The sequence below is a fragment of the Typopeltis vanoorti genome, chromosome 23, assembly GCF_054136105.1.
Source record: "Typopeltis vanoorti isolate ZY-2024b chromosome 23, IOZ_Tvanoo_1.0, whole genome shotgun sequence".
NCBI lineage: Eukaryota > Metazoa > Arthropoda > Arachnida > Uropygi > Thelyphonidae > Typopeltis > Typopeltis vanoorti.
This window is the reverse complement of record NC_143571.1, coordinates 11,937,001-11,955,801: the sequence shown is the minus strand read 5'-3', so window position 1 is coordinate 11,955,801 and position 18,801 is coordinate 11,937,001. Positions and strand designations below refer to the sequence as shown.

The 18,801-nt window shown below is 36.5% G+C and overlaps 1 protein-coding gene across 6 annotated transcripts in view; it reads right to left on the bottom strand.

The window, feature by feature from the left end:
- The window catches only part of fra (neogenin protein frazzled), a 535,028-nt gene that overhangs the window by 123,484 nt on the left and 392,743 nt on the right, over positions 1-18,801 (bottom strand). For 5 of the 6 annotated variants that reach the window (XM_090412604.1, XM_090412608.1, XM_090412609.1 and 2 more), the window contains exons 18-19: positions 17,774-17,968; positions 16,680-16,736 (exon numbers count right to left, since the gene is read on the bottom strand). In XM_090412604.1, coding sequence (XP_090268730.1) covers positions 16,680-16,736; positions 17,774-17,968 — 252 coding nt within the window. The remainder of the gene's footprint in view (positions 1-16,679; positions 16,737-17,773; positions 17,969-18,801) is intronic. The other variant, XM_090412606.1, reaches the window with a different exon arrangement.

Here is an 18,801-nt window from a genome sequence, read left to right as displayed (position 1 = left end):
AAAACCTCTCTCACTCCCCTACTCACACCATCTTTATACTGTTTCCAGGGATGACCTCTGGTTCTCCCCTGATCTCCCACTCTTCTCTGTAGAACTTCTCCACCATTGATCTTATAACAACCCCTTACCAACTTGTAGGTCTCTATCATATCTCCCCTCTTCCTCCTCTCCACCAGACTCTGCAAATTACATCTTCTCAATCTTTCCTCATACTCAACATTCCAGAGGTCAGAAACTACCTTAGTCAGTCGTCTTTGGATCCTTTCCAACATCTCTTCATCCTTCTGAAAACCAGGTGACCAAATCTGGGTGCAGTAGTCCATGTGTGGCCTAATCAAAGCCTTATACAACAGAACAAGAATCCCCCTACTTCTACACGTCAGTGTCCTCCGCATTATTCCCAGAAGCCTTTGTATTGTCTTCACAATTTTGGCGATGTGTCCCCTAAATTTTAGATCCTTATCCACTATCACCCCCCAGACCTCTCATTTCCTCTACCCAACAATATATTCTCACCAAGCATAAATTCTGCATCCCATCTTTGTTTTCCAAATTTTAAAACCTTACATTTTGCAACATTGAACTCACATCCTCATTTCCGTGCCAAATCAATTTATTTATTGAAGTCTTCTTGCAAGGTCACAACATCTTCACTACTCTTTATGGTTCGTCCCAACTTTGCATCATCTGTAAACAACTGAATATCTCCATCCAAATCTTCGCCAATATCATTACTATACAAGTTAAACAGTAATGGTCCTAAAACAGACCGCTGAGGCACTCCACTAGTGACTTTCCTTTTACTGGATATTGCACCTCCATACACAACTTTTTGATGCCTATCAGATAGCCAGTCTCCAATCCAATGCACTAATCTAATATCCAACCCCATCTGCTCTAGTTTGACTGTCAACTTATCATGAGGTACTCTATCAAAAGCCTTTGCAAAATCCAAGTATATTACTGTGTATCCTTCTCCTTTGTCCAAGGAAGCAGTCACTTTATTGTAATAAATAAGTAGATTACTAAAACATGCCCTCCCTTTAGCAAATCCATGCTGTCCATCAAAGATAATACCATTGCTGTCAACCCACCTCTGGATCCTAGTTCTCACGAGCTTCTCCAACAACTTAACCACAACACCTGACACACAGATAGGCCTATAGTTTGATGCTTGAGTTCAATATGAGTTAAAAAATACCCATGAGGAGTTGTGTGGAATAGAAAATCAGCAGCAACTTCTGGTCTACAAGAAAGGTAATATAAACATAAACCTGGAAAAGTAAACTGTTGAAAAAAGAAGAAAACAAAAATACTGAAAATGGCAATTTCTGCATCTTTTCAGGCTTATTCAGTAATGGTAACGTGTTTCTTGTTTTAGTAAGTACATTAATGTCAATGAATGACTTTGTTTAGCAAAGTTTACATTTAGGGAATAGTTCATATTGATCACCCTCCCCACCAATACAATCTGATTAAATTTAACAAATGCTAGCTAACCCATTACCACACAAAAAAAAAACACATTCATGTTTTACATGTATAAACTTCTGTTTTTCACTCTTTTCTCAACAGCCAAAAGTAATGTTTTTTTTTTATTTTTAATTTTTTTTATATGTTGCTCTCACTCATGAAAGGTAGTTTGCAAATGTATAGTACATTTTGTATCATGGGTGTGCTAAGGATTTTTTTCTATTTTTATCAATTATATATATATATATAATTGATAAATTATTATATATATATATATATTTGTAATTTTAATTTTTTTTTACATAGCTGGAAACAATGCTCAAGAGATCAAACATGGACTTTTTCAGCCACCACTTCAGGCCTCCAATAAGTGGAGCAGTGGTCTCACATCTGCCCTCTAAAGTGGGAGATGAATATTTAAATTGGTATATTGCTAGTAAGCACTTCTGTAGTGTTATCAGTAGTAATATTAAAATATCACTCTATAAACAACATTACTATTTAGATGTGATTTTTATTTTTAAATTCTTCAAGTTCTGTCGGTGTAGCATAAAGTTCTAAATATAAATAATAAATTACACGATAACCACAGTAATTAACTTTAATGAAATAAAGGTACAAATATTTCATACTGAAATTAACAGTACATCATCAGTGTAGACAACAAGCAATTCGAAGGAATGGAATACAAAGTATATAACAGTCGGTGGATTACCAATTAAAAACTCTTGCTGTGTGCTAGAAATTAATATTAACAAAACATTATTAAATAATTCTTAAAAACTATTTCTTTGATGGTTACATAAGATAAGAATCTACCAAAATTTTGGGAGAGAGAAACAATCATTTTGATTCAGATTTGTCCAATGTAAAAGGGCTTCACAACTTTCTTTTAGGCATTTGTATTTAAACTTGCATCTATAGAGAAGACGAGCTTTATCCCACTGGATATTGTGTTTAGTGTCAATACTATGTTGTGCCAGCCCAGACTTTTGAGGTTTCATGTATTCAATATAATACTGATGTTCATTCATTCTTTTTTTCCACAGAACAGCCTGTTTGTCCAAAGTATGTTAAATTACATTCACACAGTATCTGGTAAATGCCAGCTAATGATAGCGGTGCCAGTTTGTCTTTTGTAGATGGCAACAGGTGAGAAATTTTGTTGACAGGAAAATATGTGGGAATGAGATGATACTTCTTCCAAATTCTGACAATCAGTTCTGAGATGCCAGAAATATAAGGGATTGGACCCCTGCAATCTGCTGAAGAATCCTGAGGTGTTGGAACATAGAAGTCAATTATCTACTGGATTTGATTAGGGATGTAACCATTAAATTCCATTAACGTTTTGATAGTGAAAAGTTCTTGTTGTAAGCTTGTGGGAGAGGAGCACACTTTATGTGCTCTATTAATTAAAGACTTCATAACACCAATTTTTTGAGAGGTGTGATGAGCAGAACTTTTGATGAATGTATCTGCCAGTAAAGGTAGGTTTTCGATAAACACTGGTTGATAAATTACCAGAGGCTGTGATTGCAAGGAGGATGTCCAAGAATGGTAAACTACCAGCCTTTTCTTTTTCCATGGTGAACTGAATGCATGGGTGAAGGCTATTGAAAACAGCCCTAATCAGTTCTGAAGAATCCTGAAGTGTCAGAACTCCTATGTTCTGACACTTCAGGATTCTTCAACAGCCCGCAGGGTTCCAATCCCTTATATTTCTGTCATCTTGGAACACAAGAGTATCCAGAGGATTTAAAATTAAAACTACATAGTGGTGTTGAGTAGGATAAAACTGAATTTTATATTAAAAAGAGAAGTGTGTAAGAAAGATTTAAAATGAATCAAAGTTGAGCAGCTTTCAGAGGTGAAAACAGGAGATTCAAACATGCAAACACTATGTAAAAAAAAAAAATGAAAGAGATTAAAACAAGAATAGCAATTGCTTCAGCCTGAGAGGCATATGGTGAGGTAATCTTCAAGGATCAAAAAAAATTAGAACTCCATGGTGGATTCAGGTAGTTAAAGAGAAATTCAAGGAAAAGTATAAAATGTATTAATGTATTATGGAATGCTTAGGCAAGTGATCAGAGCTTATGCCACCTTTACCACAAGTTGCCTCATACCTGAAAATACTTTAGGCACAAACTTGGCTTGCTTGCTTACTTGGAAAAAAGGATTAAAACCAAGTATATAAAATTTCTTGGTATCTGTAACATATAGTACACCTAAGGTAAATAACTTTCTACATCTTTCTCTCATCCTGAGATTGCTATTTAATAAGGTCAAAGCACCTTGTGGCAACTTGTATAGGTAAATATAAGTTCTGCATTACTTCAACCTTGGTATCACCATCTCTGTGTCTAGCTTCCACTGATGAGACCTCAATAAATGCTGAAACCGGTTGGAAGCTTGGGTGATGGATGGCAATGCTGTAGCCAATGAAGTTCTAACTGAGGTTTGGATGTTGCTGTTACCCAAGTAGAGGGGTAATGGATGGCAATGCTGTAGCCCATGAAGTTAACTGAGGCACGGCTGTTGCTGTTACCCCTCAGATGAAATATGAGCAGTTCTGCTCGGTGATGGGGTGAGCCTACCACTCAGTAAAACTAAACGCTCAGAGTTCTTCTCAGTGAAGGGTGAGCCTGTTACTGAGGGGAAACAATGCTGAGTTTTGATCCTTCGGGTCACTCATTGTTGGGTGATCCGGGGGATCTCACGAGTTTTTGGAGAGGTAACCCAGCACTTAATACAAAGAAACCGGTCTGGGTAGTGACCCTTCCCATAATACATAGCATTATACATGTCTGTAAGGATATGGGCTTTGTATTATGGGATACTTAGGCAAGTGATCACAGTTTATGCCACCTTTACCACGAGTTGCCTCAGACCTGAAAATACTTCAGGTGCAAACTTGGCTTGCTTGCTTACTTGGGAAAAAAGGATAAAAACCAAGTATATAAAATTTCTTGGTATCTTTAACATATAGTACACCCAAGGTAAAAAACCTTTTACACTTGGCAAGTAAGTCAGCTTCTGCTCTTACAAAATACATAGAAAAATGTAAGAAAGTGAAGCACTGTGCAAAAATTAGATAAACAAAAGTCATCGGAAGATGTTGAAAGTTTATTTTTTCACTTGGTTAGAGTATAATAAATTTAGTTTAATCCTTTATCCAAGTGTGAGCAAACAACGTTTGCACTTGAAAGTATCTTCAGGACTAGGGTAAGGTGGTACAACACCAGGACACTCCTTGCAAAGGTGGAGCAAGCTACCAACTCTCCTATCTCAGTATCTCCCATAATGCAAAACACATCTCCCTGTGGATATGTCTGGCTCCCACTGAAGAGACTTCAATAAAGGTCGAAACTAGTCTGGGTTGTGGCCCTTCCCTTAATGCATAACATTAGACATATCCGCAAGTAGATGTGTTTTGCATTATGGGAGATACTGAGATAGGAGTGTTGGTATCTTGCTCCACCTTTGCAAGGAGTGCCTTGGTGTTGTACCACCTTACCCCAGTCCTGAAGATACTTTCAGGCACAAACTTTGTTTGCTCACACTTGGATAAAAGATTAAACTAAATTTATTATAGTCATCGGAAGACTTTGACAACAACACAGAAAATAAATATCAGGAACATAGCAAAATCTTCTGAAGGCTATTGAAAGAGCTTAGAAATGAAGGAAAGTGCTGTAAAAGGAACAAACATGATAAAAAAAAAACTACATGAAAACTGAAGAAAAAGATACAGATATTCCAGAGGTCTGGAGTAATTACTTTGAAAATTTGCTACACGAAACATGCAGTGATGACAGCACAGTGATAAAAACACTCAACAGGAATACAATCAGGAATACATATCAAAATTTGAAGTAGAAAAAGTCACCGAAAACCTGAAATGTGGAACAGCAGCTGGAGTAAATAATATTCGCCCAGAAATGCTCAAATATGGAGGTGTGAAGTTTTACAGTGGCCTCACCACATAATTCAGTAAGCCAGGTTAAATGGTTGAATTCTGAGTGATTTTAGTAGAGCTTTCAATTTACCCAACTATAAAAAGAGAAATAAAACTGAAGAATTACAGAGGTATTTCCCTGCTGAGTGTTCCTGGTAAGATTTATGCAAGTATATTTGAGAAACAGTTGAGAAGGATTGTGGAAGGGAAGCTTGGTGAAGAACAAGGTGGATTCAAGCCGAATAGAGGCTATCGGAGTAAGATTTTCACTTTAAGAGAAACAGTTCAGAAATCTTGAGAAAATAACAAGGACTTGTAATTAAATTTTACAGATCTAGAAAAGGCATATGACAAAGTGCCAAGAGGAAAGCTCTTCAAAATGCTACAGTTATATGGTGTAAATGGGACATTATAATAAGCAATACATAGTCTCTATGTAAATCTGCAGTTAGAAATGAAGGAGGTACAGGAAGATAGATGTTCGATGTTAAATCAGGTGTGAGACAAGAATATACATTGTCTCCAATGTTATTCATCATTTATATGGATTATGTTATGGAAAGTAGGCTTAAACCTGATATCAAAATTGGAGATGTTAATCTGAGCAATTTACTTTATGCAGATGATGTTATACTTCTAAATAAATCCAGTACAAATCTGCAAGATTCCCTGACTAAACTGAATAACTGTTGTAATAATTTTGGTATGAAAATCAGCAATAAAAAGACAAAGACAATGAAAATAGGTAAAAACACTAAAAATATCAATTGCATCCTGAATGGAGAACCTATTGAACAAGTAAAATATTTCAGCTATTGAGGCACAGTTTTTAGTAAAGATGTCAACGTGGGGAAGTTTCATGGAGGGAGGAATTGGAAGGCCGGGATATCATTAGTGCGCGGGAAATTCTGAAAGAATATTTGTTAGCAGCAATGGTAAGCTGTATACCACGAGTGACCAAGAGGACACAATTTGGAGTAAAGTGGATGACAAACAATATTAAACAGAAATTGCATGCGAAAAAGAGGCTGTGGAAGAGATATAAGGAGACAGGCGAAGAGAAGATGCATGAAGAGTATAAGACACAGGCCCGAAGAGTGACTAATATGGTAAGGAAGACGAAACTGAGAGGAGATTAGCCCTAAGACCCAAAGAAAATCCTAGGGAATTTTCTAGATATGTGGCCAGTAGGAGGAGAAATGACTATGGAAGAATGATATTGTGGGATGAAAATGAGAATAGAGTGACTGATGCACAGGACATGGTGGAATTGTTCAATGAACACTTTATTGGAGTATTTCATCCTGGAGGAGTCAGTTTTAATACTAGAGGGTTAGGGCAGGTTCGAGGTTTAGAGGTACAGGAGGAGAGTGTGTTTCAGATACTGAGTACTCTGGATGTCAGTAAAGCTGTGGGACTGGATGGTATTTCACCACGAGTTTTGAGAGAATGTGCTAGGGAACTGACAGTGAACTTTGACTGGGCTTTTCAATGAAAGTCTGGCTGCAGGAAACGTGGCCATGGAATGGAAGGAAGGTAAGATAGTGCCATTGCATAAGGATGGTAGCAGACTGGAAGTGTCTAATTATAGGATAGTTTGTGTGTCATCAGTTGTTAGTAAGATCTTGGAGAAAGTAGTGAGGGACCATATATAACATTGGGCAGATGAGGGTAATGTTATCAGTGAGAGTCAGCATGGATTTGTGAAGGAGCGCTCTTGTTTTAGCAATATGCTAGCCTTTTATGATAAAGTTACAAGAGTATTAGATGAGGGAAAGGCATATACTGCCATTTTCTTAGATATAGCAAAGGCATTTGACGGGGTGCCACATGATAAGCTGATATTTAAGTTGCAGCACATGGGTCTGGATGTCACATTGGTCAACTGGATTCAGGATTGGCTGTCTGATAGGTATCAGAGAGTTATGTATGGTGGGGCAGTTTCAAGGCAGCAGAGGGTTACAAGTGGGGTCTCACAGGGCTCAGTACTGGGACCTATATTTTTTAACCTTTATATCAATGACATTGTCAGTGGATTGCAAAGGGATATTCAGTTGTTTGCAGATGATGCAAAGCTGGAATGGGTTATTAGTAATAGTGCAGATGTGGTAGCCATGCAAGAGGATTTGAATAAGCTAGATAGATGGACAAACGAATTCGGGTGTCGGTTTAATGCAGCAAAATATAAGGTATTGAGGTTTGGGGCACATCGATGGGACGCTGCATACTCTATTGGAGGAGCTATACTGGAGGAAGTAGGGGAGATAAGATCTGGGGTTGATGACTGATAGAAACCTGAAATTCAAGGGACATATTGCAAAGGCGGTGAAGGTAACACAGAGGATTGCTGTAATAATGAGAAGGACGCTGAACTGCAGAGAATAAAAGAGTTATCATTCCGTTGTATAAGACCCTGATCAGACCATACTTAGACTATTGTTCTCAGATTTGGTCCCCAGGATTTGAAGGGGATAAATTAACTGTGGAAAGGGTACAAAGGTGGATAACAAAGATGGTTTCAGGCAGCAGAGGGTTACAAGTGGGGTCTCACAGGGCTCAGTACTGTACAATGATAGTTATGAAGATCGGCTGAGGGAATGTGGACTGCAGAATTTGGTGGATAGAAGAAGGAGAGGTGATATGATTGAGACTTTTAAACTGTTGAGAGGTGGTTACAGGGTTTATACTGGGGAGTTCTTTCGCTTGGTTGAACAACCGGAAGGAGTGATGACAAGAGGCCATCCATGGAAGTTACAAAAGGAAACTGTGAGCAAGAGGGTGAGGAGTAGTTTCTTTGCATGGAGGGTGGTTGAACCATGGCCTGATGGAGTGGTGAGAGTGAGAATGGACAATGAGTTTAAGGAGTGGTATGAGAGAGTTTGTGTTTCTTAGGGGGAGGGGAACCTCGCCTCGATGAGTCTTGATAGACTTTGTGTTTCTTAGGAAAGACCTCCCATGATGAGTCTTTTGACTCCATGGAGGCCTGAATAATAATAATAATAATAATAATAATGTCAAATCAAATTAAATATGGAAATCGACAATGGAATTAGCAAAGCTGGTATGATGGGAAGTTGACTGAATAAACTTATATTGAATAAGAGAGAAATTAGTCAAAACACTAAACTAGCTGTATACAAGAGTGCATTCAAACCAATTTTAACATTCATCTTATAGCTGGGTGTGAAATGGTATACCTCCTGAGGTGCATGTCAAGAATCTGATGATGATGATGATGAAATAGATAATGAAGAAACCTTAGGTATTGGAACATAACATTCAATTATCAGTTGGATTTGATTAGGGTGATAATTATTAGATTCCATTAACTTTTTAATGATGGAAAGTTCTTGTTGTAAGATTTCTGGAGAAGAGCAAACTTTATGTGCTCTATTAATTAGAGATTTAAGAATGCCAAATTTTTGGGATGTGTGGTGAGCAGATTTTTTATGAATATATCTGCCAGTAAATGTGGGTTTTTGAAAGACGCTTATAGATAAGGTACCAGAAGAAGTTCGAGTAAGCAAAATGTCCAAAAATGGTAAAGTACCAGAATTTTCTTTTTCCATGGTGAATTGGATACAAGGGTGAAGGCTATTTATCTGTTGTAGAAAGGAGGAAAGCTCATCTTCAGTATGTGACCAAATGGCAAAAACATCATCGACATAACCATACCAAAGAGATGGCTGAGGATGAATGGATGAAAACATAGTCTCTTCAAATTGTTTCAAAAAATAGTTAGCCAAGGGTGGAGACAAAAGGCTCCCCATGGCAGTACCCTCAACTTGTTTGTAGAACTTGTTTTTCCAACTAAAATAACCTGAATAGATAACAAATTCAAAAATCTTTGCGACATCTGGAGGGTAATCTTCATATAATAATTTGACTATGTTGGCTAATGGAATATTGTTAAACAGAGATACAATGTCGAAACTGACTAGCAACTCAGACTCTTTGATTTTAAGATCCAGGATTTTTTCAAGGAAATTTGTTGAATTTTTTTTATGTAGGATCTGGAATGTCCAGTGAGAGCACTTAAAGAACGAGACAAGACTTTTGCAATTCGATAAGTAGGAGAATCAATGCAATTCATGATTGGTCGTACTGGATAGCCTTCTTTATGGATTTTCGGGAGACCATACAGACAGGGAGTTCTTCCAAAGTAGGTTTGTAATTTATCCACAAAATTTGGGTCCCAACTGATGACCCAAACAAGTAATTTATTTAATTGTTTAATTTGAGAATTTGCAGGATTATGCATGAAAAGGAAAGGGTATTGTAATCATGAATAAGACTGACTATGAGACAAAAGTATCCAGTCTTTTAGAAGACAGCTCTACCTACAAAGAGATCATGCATAATCCTACAAATTCTCAAATTAAATAATTAAATAAATTACTTGATGAGGTCATCAGTTGGGACCCAAATTTTGTGGATAAATTACGAACCTACTTTGGAAGAACTCCCCATCTATATGGTCTCCCAAAAATCCATAAAGAAGGCTATCCAGTATGACCAATCATGAATTGCATTGATTCTCCTACTTATAGTCTGCAGAGTTCCAATCCCCTACATTCCAGGAATCTCAGAACCTATACGTAGAATTTTAAAAATTTACCAATTGATTCCCATGTATATTCTTATCAACACAATTTCTTCCTTATTGCCTTCTACAAAAGATAAATTGTCATCTCTATCTTTGGCTGGCGTTTACCAAATACCATGTGAATGTGATGTTCCTTATTTTGGAAAAACTGGCCATTCTGTGGAAAAAAGAATTAAAGAACATCAATATTATATTGATTACAACAAACCTCAGAAGTCTGGTCTAGCACAACATAGTATTACCACTACCCATAATATCCAGTGGGATAAAGCTATTCTCCTTCATAGATGCAGGTTCAAATATGAACGCCTCTTTAAGGAAAGTTGTGAAGCTATTTTACACATCCCAAATTTAAATCAAAATGATTGTCACTCTCTCTCAAAGATCTGAGAGCCTTTTATTTTATGTAATCATTAAAAAACCAATTATCTTAAATATTAATTATTTATTAATTTCTTTCATTTCCTAGGTTGCGACAACAATGTATTTTAATAGGTGATCCACCGAATGTTTATTACTTGTATTCAATTCCTATCTGTTTGTAACATTGAAGATGTACTATTAGTTTTAGTATGAAATATCTGTACCTTATTTATTAATTAAAAGTTATTACTGTGGACTTACGTGCTCTTTAATAATTATACTATGCCACAGGTTCCTCTAAAAATAGGAAGAATGGTCATGAAGTTAACAGATGAAAGTGGTAGAATGGTAACTGCTGCAGAAGACATTGTTGAGGTATTCAGTGATCAATTTATAAGTAATCAGGGTGGAATCATGAGGAACTTAAGTGTAGAGGATATAGGAGAGGATAGCTTAATTGTGAGTGAGCAGGAGGCATTTCATCATCATCATCATCAAATTCCTGCCATGTACCCACAAGGGGTGTACAAGATATGATAGTACTACATGAAAAAAATTACATCATTATTAATTTCCTATCTACAATTTTCCTCCAAATCAGTTTGTTACTTGTCAAGACTCCAACATTATCAGATCTTATATTTCTATCATCTAAGGCACTTTGTACCGTATCAATCCACCTATATCTTGGTCTTCCTCTGGGTCATTTTGCTGCCAACCTGGCAGAGAACACTTGTTTTGCTAATCTTTCCTTGCCCATTCTGTTTAAGTGACCATACCACCTGAGATTAGCTCTGCTAACGCATTCCTGGATGCTGACAATGTCAAGTTCTTTCCTAATATCCTTGTTTTTAATATGATATTGCCATTGATGCCATCTGTTCACGCCTATAATCTTTCTCAGGACTCTCATATCTGTGGTCTCTAGTCTTTGGGCAAGTGTTTTACTTCTGACCCAGCCCTCAGATCTATAAGTTAAAACTGGTTTGAACACTGTCTTGTATACAGCTAATTTAGTGTTCCAACTAATTTCTCTCTTATTCCATATGAATTTATTCAATTGGCTTCCCACCATACCAGCTTTGCTGATTCTGTTGTCTATTTCTATATTTAATTTACCATCTTCAGTAAAAATCGTGCCTAAATAGCTGAAAAGTTTTACTTGTTCCACAGGTTCTCCATTCACAACACAGTTGACATTTTCAATGATTCTACCTATTTTCATTGTCTTTGTCTTTTTATTGCTGACCTTCATACCATATCTATCACAACAGCTATTCAATTTAGACAGAGAATCTTGCAGACTTGTAGCGGATTCATTGAGAAGTATAACATCATCCGCATAAAGCAAAGAGCTGACATTAACATCTCCAATTTTGATATCAGGTTTAATACCACTTTCCTTCATAATGTGATCCATACAGATAATGAATAACAGAGGGGATAATGTACATCCTTGTCTCACACCAGATTTAACATTAAACCATCTTCCTGTACTTCCTTCAGTTCTAACTGCTGACTTACAACTCAAATAAAGACTAAGTATTGCTTGATATAATGCCCCATTGACACCATATAACTGCAGCGTATTGAATAACTTCTATCTTCGTACCTTGTCATATGCCTTTTCCAAATCGACAAAACTTAAATACAGATCTTTGTTATATTCCCATGCTTTCGCAACTATTTGTCGTAAAGTGAAGATCTGATCCTGACAGTCTCTATTTGGCCTGAATCGAGCTTGTTCTTCACCAAGCTTTTCTTCCACAATTCTTCTCAACCGTTTCTCAAGTATACTTGCATAGATCTTGCCAGGAACACTCAGTAGGGAAATACCTCTGTAAATCTCACATTCAGTTTTATTTCCCTTTTTATATATGGGTACTATGAGAGCTCTACTCCAATCATCGGGAATTCATCCCTCTGTCCAGGCTTTCTGAACTATGCAGTGCAGCCACTGTAAGACTCTTATACCACCATACTTCAGCATTTCTGGTCGAATATCATCTACTCCTGCTGCCTTTCCACATTTCAAGCCTTTGATGGCTTTTTCTACTTCAAGTATGGATATATATTTCTGACTGCATGCCTGGTCAGTGTTTTTTACCACTGTGCTGTCATCACTGCTTGTTTCATTTAGCAGTTTTTCAAAGTAATTACTCCATACTTCAAGGATATCTTTTTCTCCCGTTTTCATGTCACCTTTATCATCTCTAATTCCTTTTACAGCACTCTTTCCTCCATTCCTAAGCTTCTTCAACAACCTCCAGAATATTTTGCCACCTTCTTGATATTTATTTTCTATATTCTTGCCAAAGTCCTCCCATGACTTTTGTTTACCTAGTTTTACACAGTGTTTAGCATTCTTGCATTTGTCTCTGTATTCTCTAAGAGCACTAGCTGACTTATTTGACAGGAACTTTTGGTATGCTTTCTTCTTTTCCTTCACTGCCTCTTTAACTTCCTGTGTCCACCAGGGAGTTCTGATTTTTTTATCCTTGCACACAACCTCACCACATGCCTCTCTGGCAGAATCAATCAATGTTTCCTTCAGAGTTTGCCACTGAATCTCCAAGGTTTGATTCCTGTTCTCAAACTCTTTCATTTTCTTTTCAATAATATTTCTGTATTTTAGTCTACAGTTCACATCTGAGAGCTGCTCAACTTTTATTCGCTTTAAAACTTTCTTACATGTTATTGTTTTCAATATGAAATTCAATTTTATCCTGCTCAAGACTAAATAGTGGTCACTTCCAATTTCAAATCCTCTGTACACTCCGGTGTCCTGCACCAGGGAGAAAACATCACTATCAACAATAACATAGTCAATGAGACTTTTCCTAGCCTCTTCTCTCCATGTAAATTTGTGCACATTTTTATGTTGGAACATGGTGATAGTAATAACCAGTCCATGTCCTGAACAGAAATCCAACAGATATATGCCATTATTATTAGCTTTGCTCTTTTCTCCAAATTTTCCCAAAATATTTTTGTATGTCTCACAATCATTTCCTACTCTGCTATTTAGATCCTCAACAAGGACCAACTTTTCATTTTTCATTGTGTCAGTTGCTTTTTCTAAAGCCTCAAAAAATTCCTCCACTTCTACCTTAGTAGAGCCTTCTGTGGGACCATAGGCACAAATAAGTCTCATTGTCCAATTTCCCATTCTGATATTTGCCAACATCACTCTACTTGAGAGACTGCCTGCCATTCAAGAAGATTTGCCTCGTATTTTGTGTTGAATACTATGGCTACTCCTTCTTTTCCTTGATTGTAATTTCGAGAGTATAACATTTTGTATTTATTGCTCAAAAAGATTTCACCAGTTTTTGTCTCTTTTGTTTCAGTAACCGCTATTATGTCGATCTGGTACTTATCTAATTCTTCAGCTAGCTCCATTTCTTTGCCATTCAGGCTTCTTATGTTGATAGTTTCTTTAACTCTGGTGATGTTGAGTTGGGGTGTGCTTTCAGATTTGTTCCAGTAGCTGACTTTTCACTGTTCGCCCTGGTTCCCTGGCGAAAACAATGAGGGCCTTTTTTAACCGGGCGACGCCCCAGCCGGCATGAAATTTTGTCATGTTGTACCATAATTTTTTATTTTGGTTTAACCAATAAGAATACAATTTGGTTGGCTAAATCCCAAATTGCCAGCCCATCCTCGTTCGTTCAGTATCCAAATAGATACCCAACAGGGTGCACCACGAGAAGGTGAGGATTGGACATTAGGTCAGTAGCCCTGGTCGGTTCTCCGCATTCCTTTAAAGGCTATGTGGAGGTCTCCTGTCAGTTATGCAGCTTTGACCCTTAAACACCCCGCAGGAAGTATTTGTGGAAATAAATAACCTTGATGTTAATAAGGCGATAGGATTTAATGAAATATCACCATGCATCTTTTTGAGAATGTTCCAGGGAATTGGAAGTAGCATTGGCTTGCCTGTTTAACAAGAGTTTTGCAACAGCACAGGTTCCACGGGAGTGGAAGGAGGGTAAAATTGTTCCACTGCATCAAGGTGGTGATAAGGCTGTAGCTTCAAATTATAGACCAGTCTGTATATCTGGAGTTGTGGTGAAGGTCCTGTAGAGATTGATGAGAAGTAGGATACAGAAATGGGTTGATAACAGCAGTATTCTCTGTGGTTATCAGCATGGGTTTGTTAAGGGGAGATCATGTTTTACTAACTTACTTATGTACTATAACAAGGTGACAAATACCTTGGACAGAGGAGATGAGATGATGAGATGCATATACAGCGGTGTACTTGGATTTTGCAAAGGCTTTTGATAGACTGCCACATGACAAGATCTTAAATAAATTGAAACAGATGGGATTGGATAACAAACTTCTGTGTTGGATCAGTGACTGGCTGTCAGATAGGTATCAGAAAGTTGTATATGAGGGGTGCAGTATCTTGAAAGAGAAAGGTCACCAGTAGTGTGCCACAGGGGGTCAGTTTTGGGGGCCATCATTGTTCAATTTGTATGTTAATGATATTGGGTTGGGCTTAACTAGTGATATCCAGCTGTTTGCAGATGATGCAAAACTGGGAAGAGCAATGCATGGTCAGGCTGATGTTAATGCTTTACAAGAGGACTTGAATAGATTGCATGAATGGGAAGGTAAGTGGAACTGTCAGTTCAATGTTGCCAAGTGTAAGGTTTTGAGATTTGGTAAGCAACAATGGGATGCCAAGTATACACTTGGTGGGGAAACTTTAACAGAAGCAGAGGAGATGGGAGATCTACGTGCGGTGGTGGACAAGGACCTGAAATTCAGGGGCCACATTCCACAAGTTGTGAAGACATCACATCAAATAATGGCAATGATGCAGAGAACCCTGACATGCAGAAATAGAGAGGTTATGATTCCATTGTATAAGGCCTTGATCAGGCCTCATATGGATTATTGTGCACAGATTTGGTCACCGGATTTTCATGGTGATGAGGATATGTTGGAAAGGGTATAGTAAAGAAGATTCACAAAGGTAGTCAGTGGTCGTTGGAATGTGGAGTACAAGGACAGATTGAGGTAATGTAAGTTGCAGAGCCTCGTGAATAGGAGGAAGAGGGGAGGGATATGATTGAGACATAAACTGGTCAGGGGTTGTTATCAGGTAGATATGGAAGAGATTTTTCATAGAATTGGAGAGGGAAATAGAACAAGAGGCCATTGCTGGAGAAACTGTATAGGGAGGGTGTGAGCAGAGGAGCGAGAAGCAGGTTCTTTGCATGGAGGGTGGTTGGTGAGTGGAATGCATTGCCTGAGTGTGTTGTGGATGTGGATGGGATTCACACATTGAATCAGTTTAAGACGAGGTTGGATGAGCATTGTATGCAATAGTGAGTACCTCCCACGATGAGTCTCTGACTTCATGGAGGTTGGATGTTGATAATAATAATAATAATAATAATAATAATAATAATAATAATGAGTAGGAGATAGCAAACACTAAATTTGATTTATGATTTATTTCTACTAAATAAATCCATTACAAGTCTCCAGGATTCTTTACCTAAACGGAATAACAGCTGTAACAAATATGGGATGAAAATTAACAATAAAAAGATCAAAAATATGAAAACAGGCAGTATCATGAAAAACATCAGCTGCACTCCAATGAAAGACCTATAGATCAAGTAAAATATTTCATCTTTTGATACAATTTTTACTGAAGGTGGTCAACTAAGCATGGAAATAGACAAAGAAGCCAGCTGAATAAATTTAAATGAAATAAGAGATAAATCTGACAAAAAGACAAAACTAGCTGCATACAAAGCACTGCTGAAACCAGTTTTAACTAATGGATCTGGGAGTTGAGTTAGAAATAAGCATATGAGTTCTGAAAAAAATTAAGGGAGTGAATTAAAATGAAGTTTTCAGGAAGGGACTTAACATTGTTAGCTTTCAAGAATGTGTAAGCAGAGCTAATCTAAGGTGGTATGGTCACTTAACAGAATGGGGAAAGGAAAGGTTAGTAAAACTGATGTTTGATGCCAGGATGACAAGAAAAGACATTCTAAGATCTAGGCGGACTGATGTGGTCAGAAGTGCTGACTAGTGAGAGACAAATTTTGAGGAATTATGTTGACAGCACATTAGTAATAATAATATAAACTTAACTGTGTAGTACTGTCAGAGTGTCCTGTACACCTACTGAAGGCACATATCAGGAAATTGACGATGCCAATGATGATATTTATATTATGAGAGCAATTAATATTCGGCATAAAAAGGGAGTAGGTAAATTAAAGAAAGAAAAAAAAATTATCTTACCCTGAAAACTTGCTCCCTGTGAATTAGGCAAACCTAAGTTAGTCACACCAAAAAAAACTAAAAAATATAATAAAGAGCAAACAATTACCACACATTAAGCATGCAAAAAAAAGAAAGAAAATAAAACAAAAATTATATTTAAAATATAAAAATAAAATTGAAATTTCGAAAACAATTTAACTGATCTATCAAACTTAAATTTAATGCAGAAATGAAGCACAATCTATACTCATGCTAAATAAATAATTCTTTCAGAAAGGTGCAACAAGCAATAAATTTTTTTACATGCTTAACTATTCATTATGCATTTAATGAAATAATGAAACAAATTTAACTTTCCTTTGAACACTCCATCAGCATTAAATAATACATGAATCATAAAATCATAAAAACCGTGCACACATTTCTAAAAATTTAATTACTTAAAAAGCAATTAAAAGATAATAAATAAAATATAAAAATATCAAAAAAGAAAAAATATAGCTGATAATACTAGCTTATGTAAATAGCATATGTGCATTCAGTGAATTAAAAATGTAAACAGTGCAACATTTTTTCCCTATTAAAATGATCAGACAGATATCTCTACCCATTAATCTTTAGAGGGTACTATACGTTTTATTTCTATATATCTATCTTTTATTTATTTATTATTATTATTATTATACGACACCTCCAGGGAGTCCTAGGACTCATTGAGGGAGGGCACCTACTCTGCATCTCTCTGTCATCATCTTACCAGCACCATCTACTGCCTACCACAACCATTAGTATTTTACAGAAATCACAAACATCCATGCCCATGATGGGATTCAAACCCACAGCCTTTTGGCTGGAGAGTGGATATGCTAACCACTCGGCCAACCAGGCCGGCGTTTATTTAATGAAAAAATTTTTCATCATTTTTTTTATCATAGTTTTTTTATTTTATCATTCACTGTCATCGTTTTCATAATTTTTTCATCATCATTTTAATCATTACCTAATAAAAAAAATGTCTATAGTAATCTTATTTAAACTCTAAAAATAATTATATTTAAACTGTAAGTATAATTTTGTATTAAATATTCTCATCAAGATTAAAAGCTGCTTACCAGGACCAGTGTGGTAAAATACTTCAGGAGAAAGTGGGCCATATCCTTTATTGTTACGAGCTTGAATTTTGAAATAGTATGTTGTATCAGCTGTAAGCCCTTTTAGAGCTGTAGTCATTTTATCACCAACTACTCCTTCTACAACCCAGTCACGATCTCTCTGGGTATTATCTGTTGTATAGAATATTACATAACCTAAAAAAATTGATGATATATGATATTATTATATGATATTATCCATTGTAGAGAATATTACAATAACCTAAAAACATATACAAAATTCACTTCCATATGATAATATTTGAAAGGAAATTATCAACATGAGATTTCATTTTTGACTAATAGTACAAGACAAACAAAATAATTAATTTATGAGATATAGTAATTTGTATATTAATAAGGGGTGAATATTCAGTTGCTTGCTGATGCAAAACTGGAGAGGGCAATAGTTAATATATGGGATGAGGATATACTGCATGATGATTTAAATAAATTGGCAGTGTGGACAGACAAAGGACAATGATTGTCAATTTAATGTTACAAAATGTAAAGTAAGATAATGAGTAGCCTAAATGCCTAGTATGAGAACTCTACTCCAGTCATCTGGAATTTGACTCTCTAACCAGGCCATCTGAATTATGCAGTGCAGCCACTATAACACTTTTATACTTCCATGTTTGAGCATTTATTGTTGAATATCATCTACTCCAGCTGCCTTTCCACATTTTGTGCTTTTGATTTTTCTACCTCAGTATCGATATGTACTCCTGACTGCATTCCTCTTGAATGTTTTCTACCACCATACTATTACCACATGACAGCTTCCAAAATATTTTAGCACCTTCCTGATACCAAAGTCTTCCCTTGACCTTTGCTTATCTAGTTTTACACATTGCATTGCTTTCTTACATTTTTCTCCGTATTCTCTAATAGCTCATGCTGACTTATCTGATAGGCATTCAGTATGATTTCTTCTTATCCCTAACTATCTCTTTCACTTCCTGAGTCCACCACAAAGTTCTGATTTT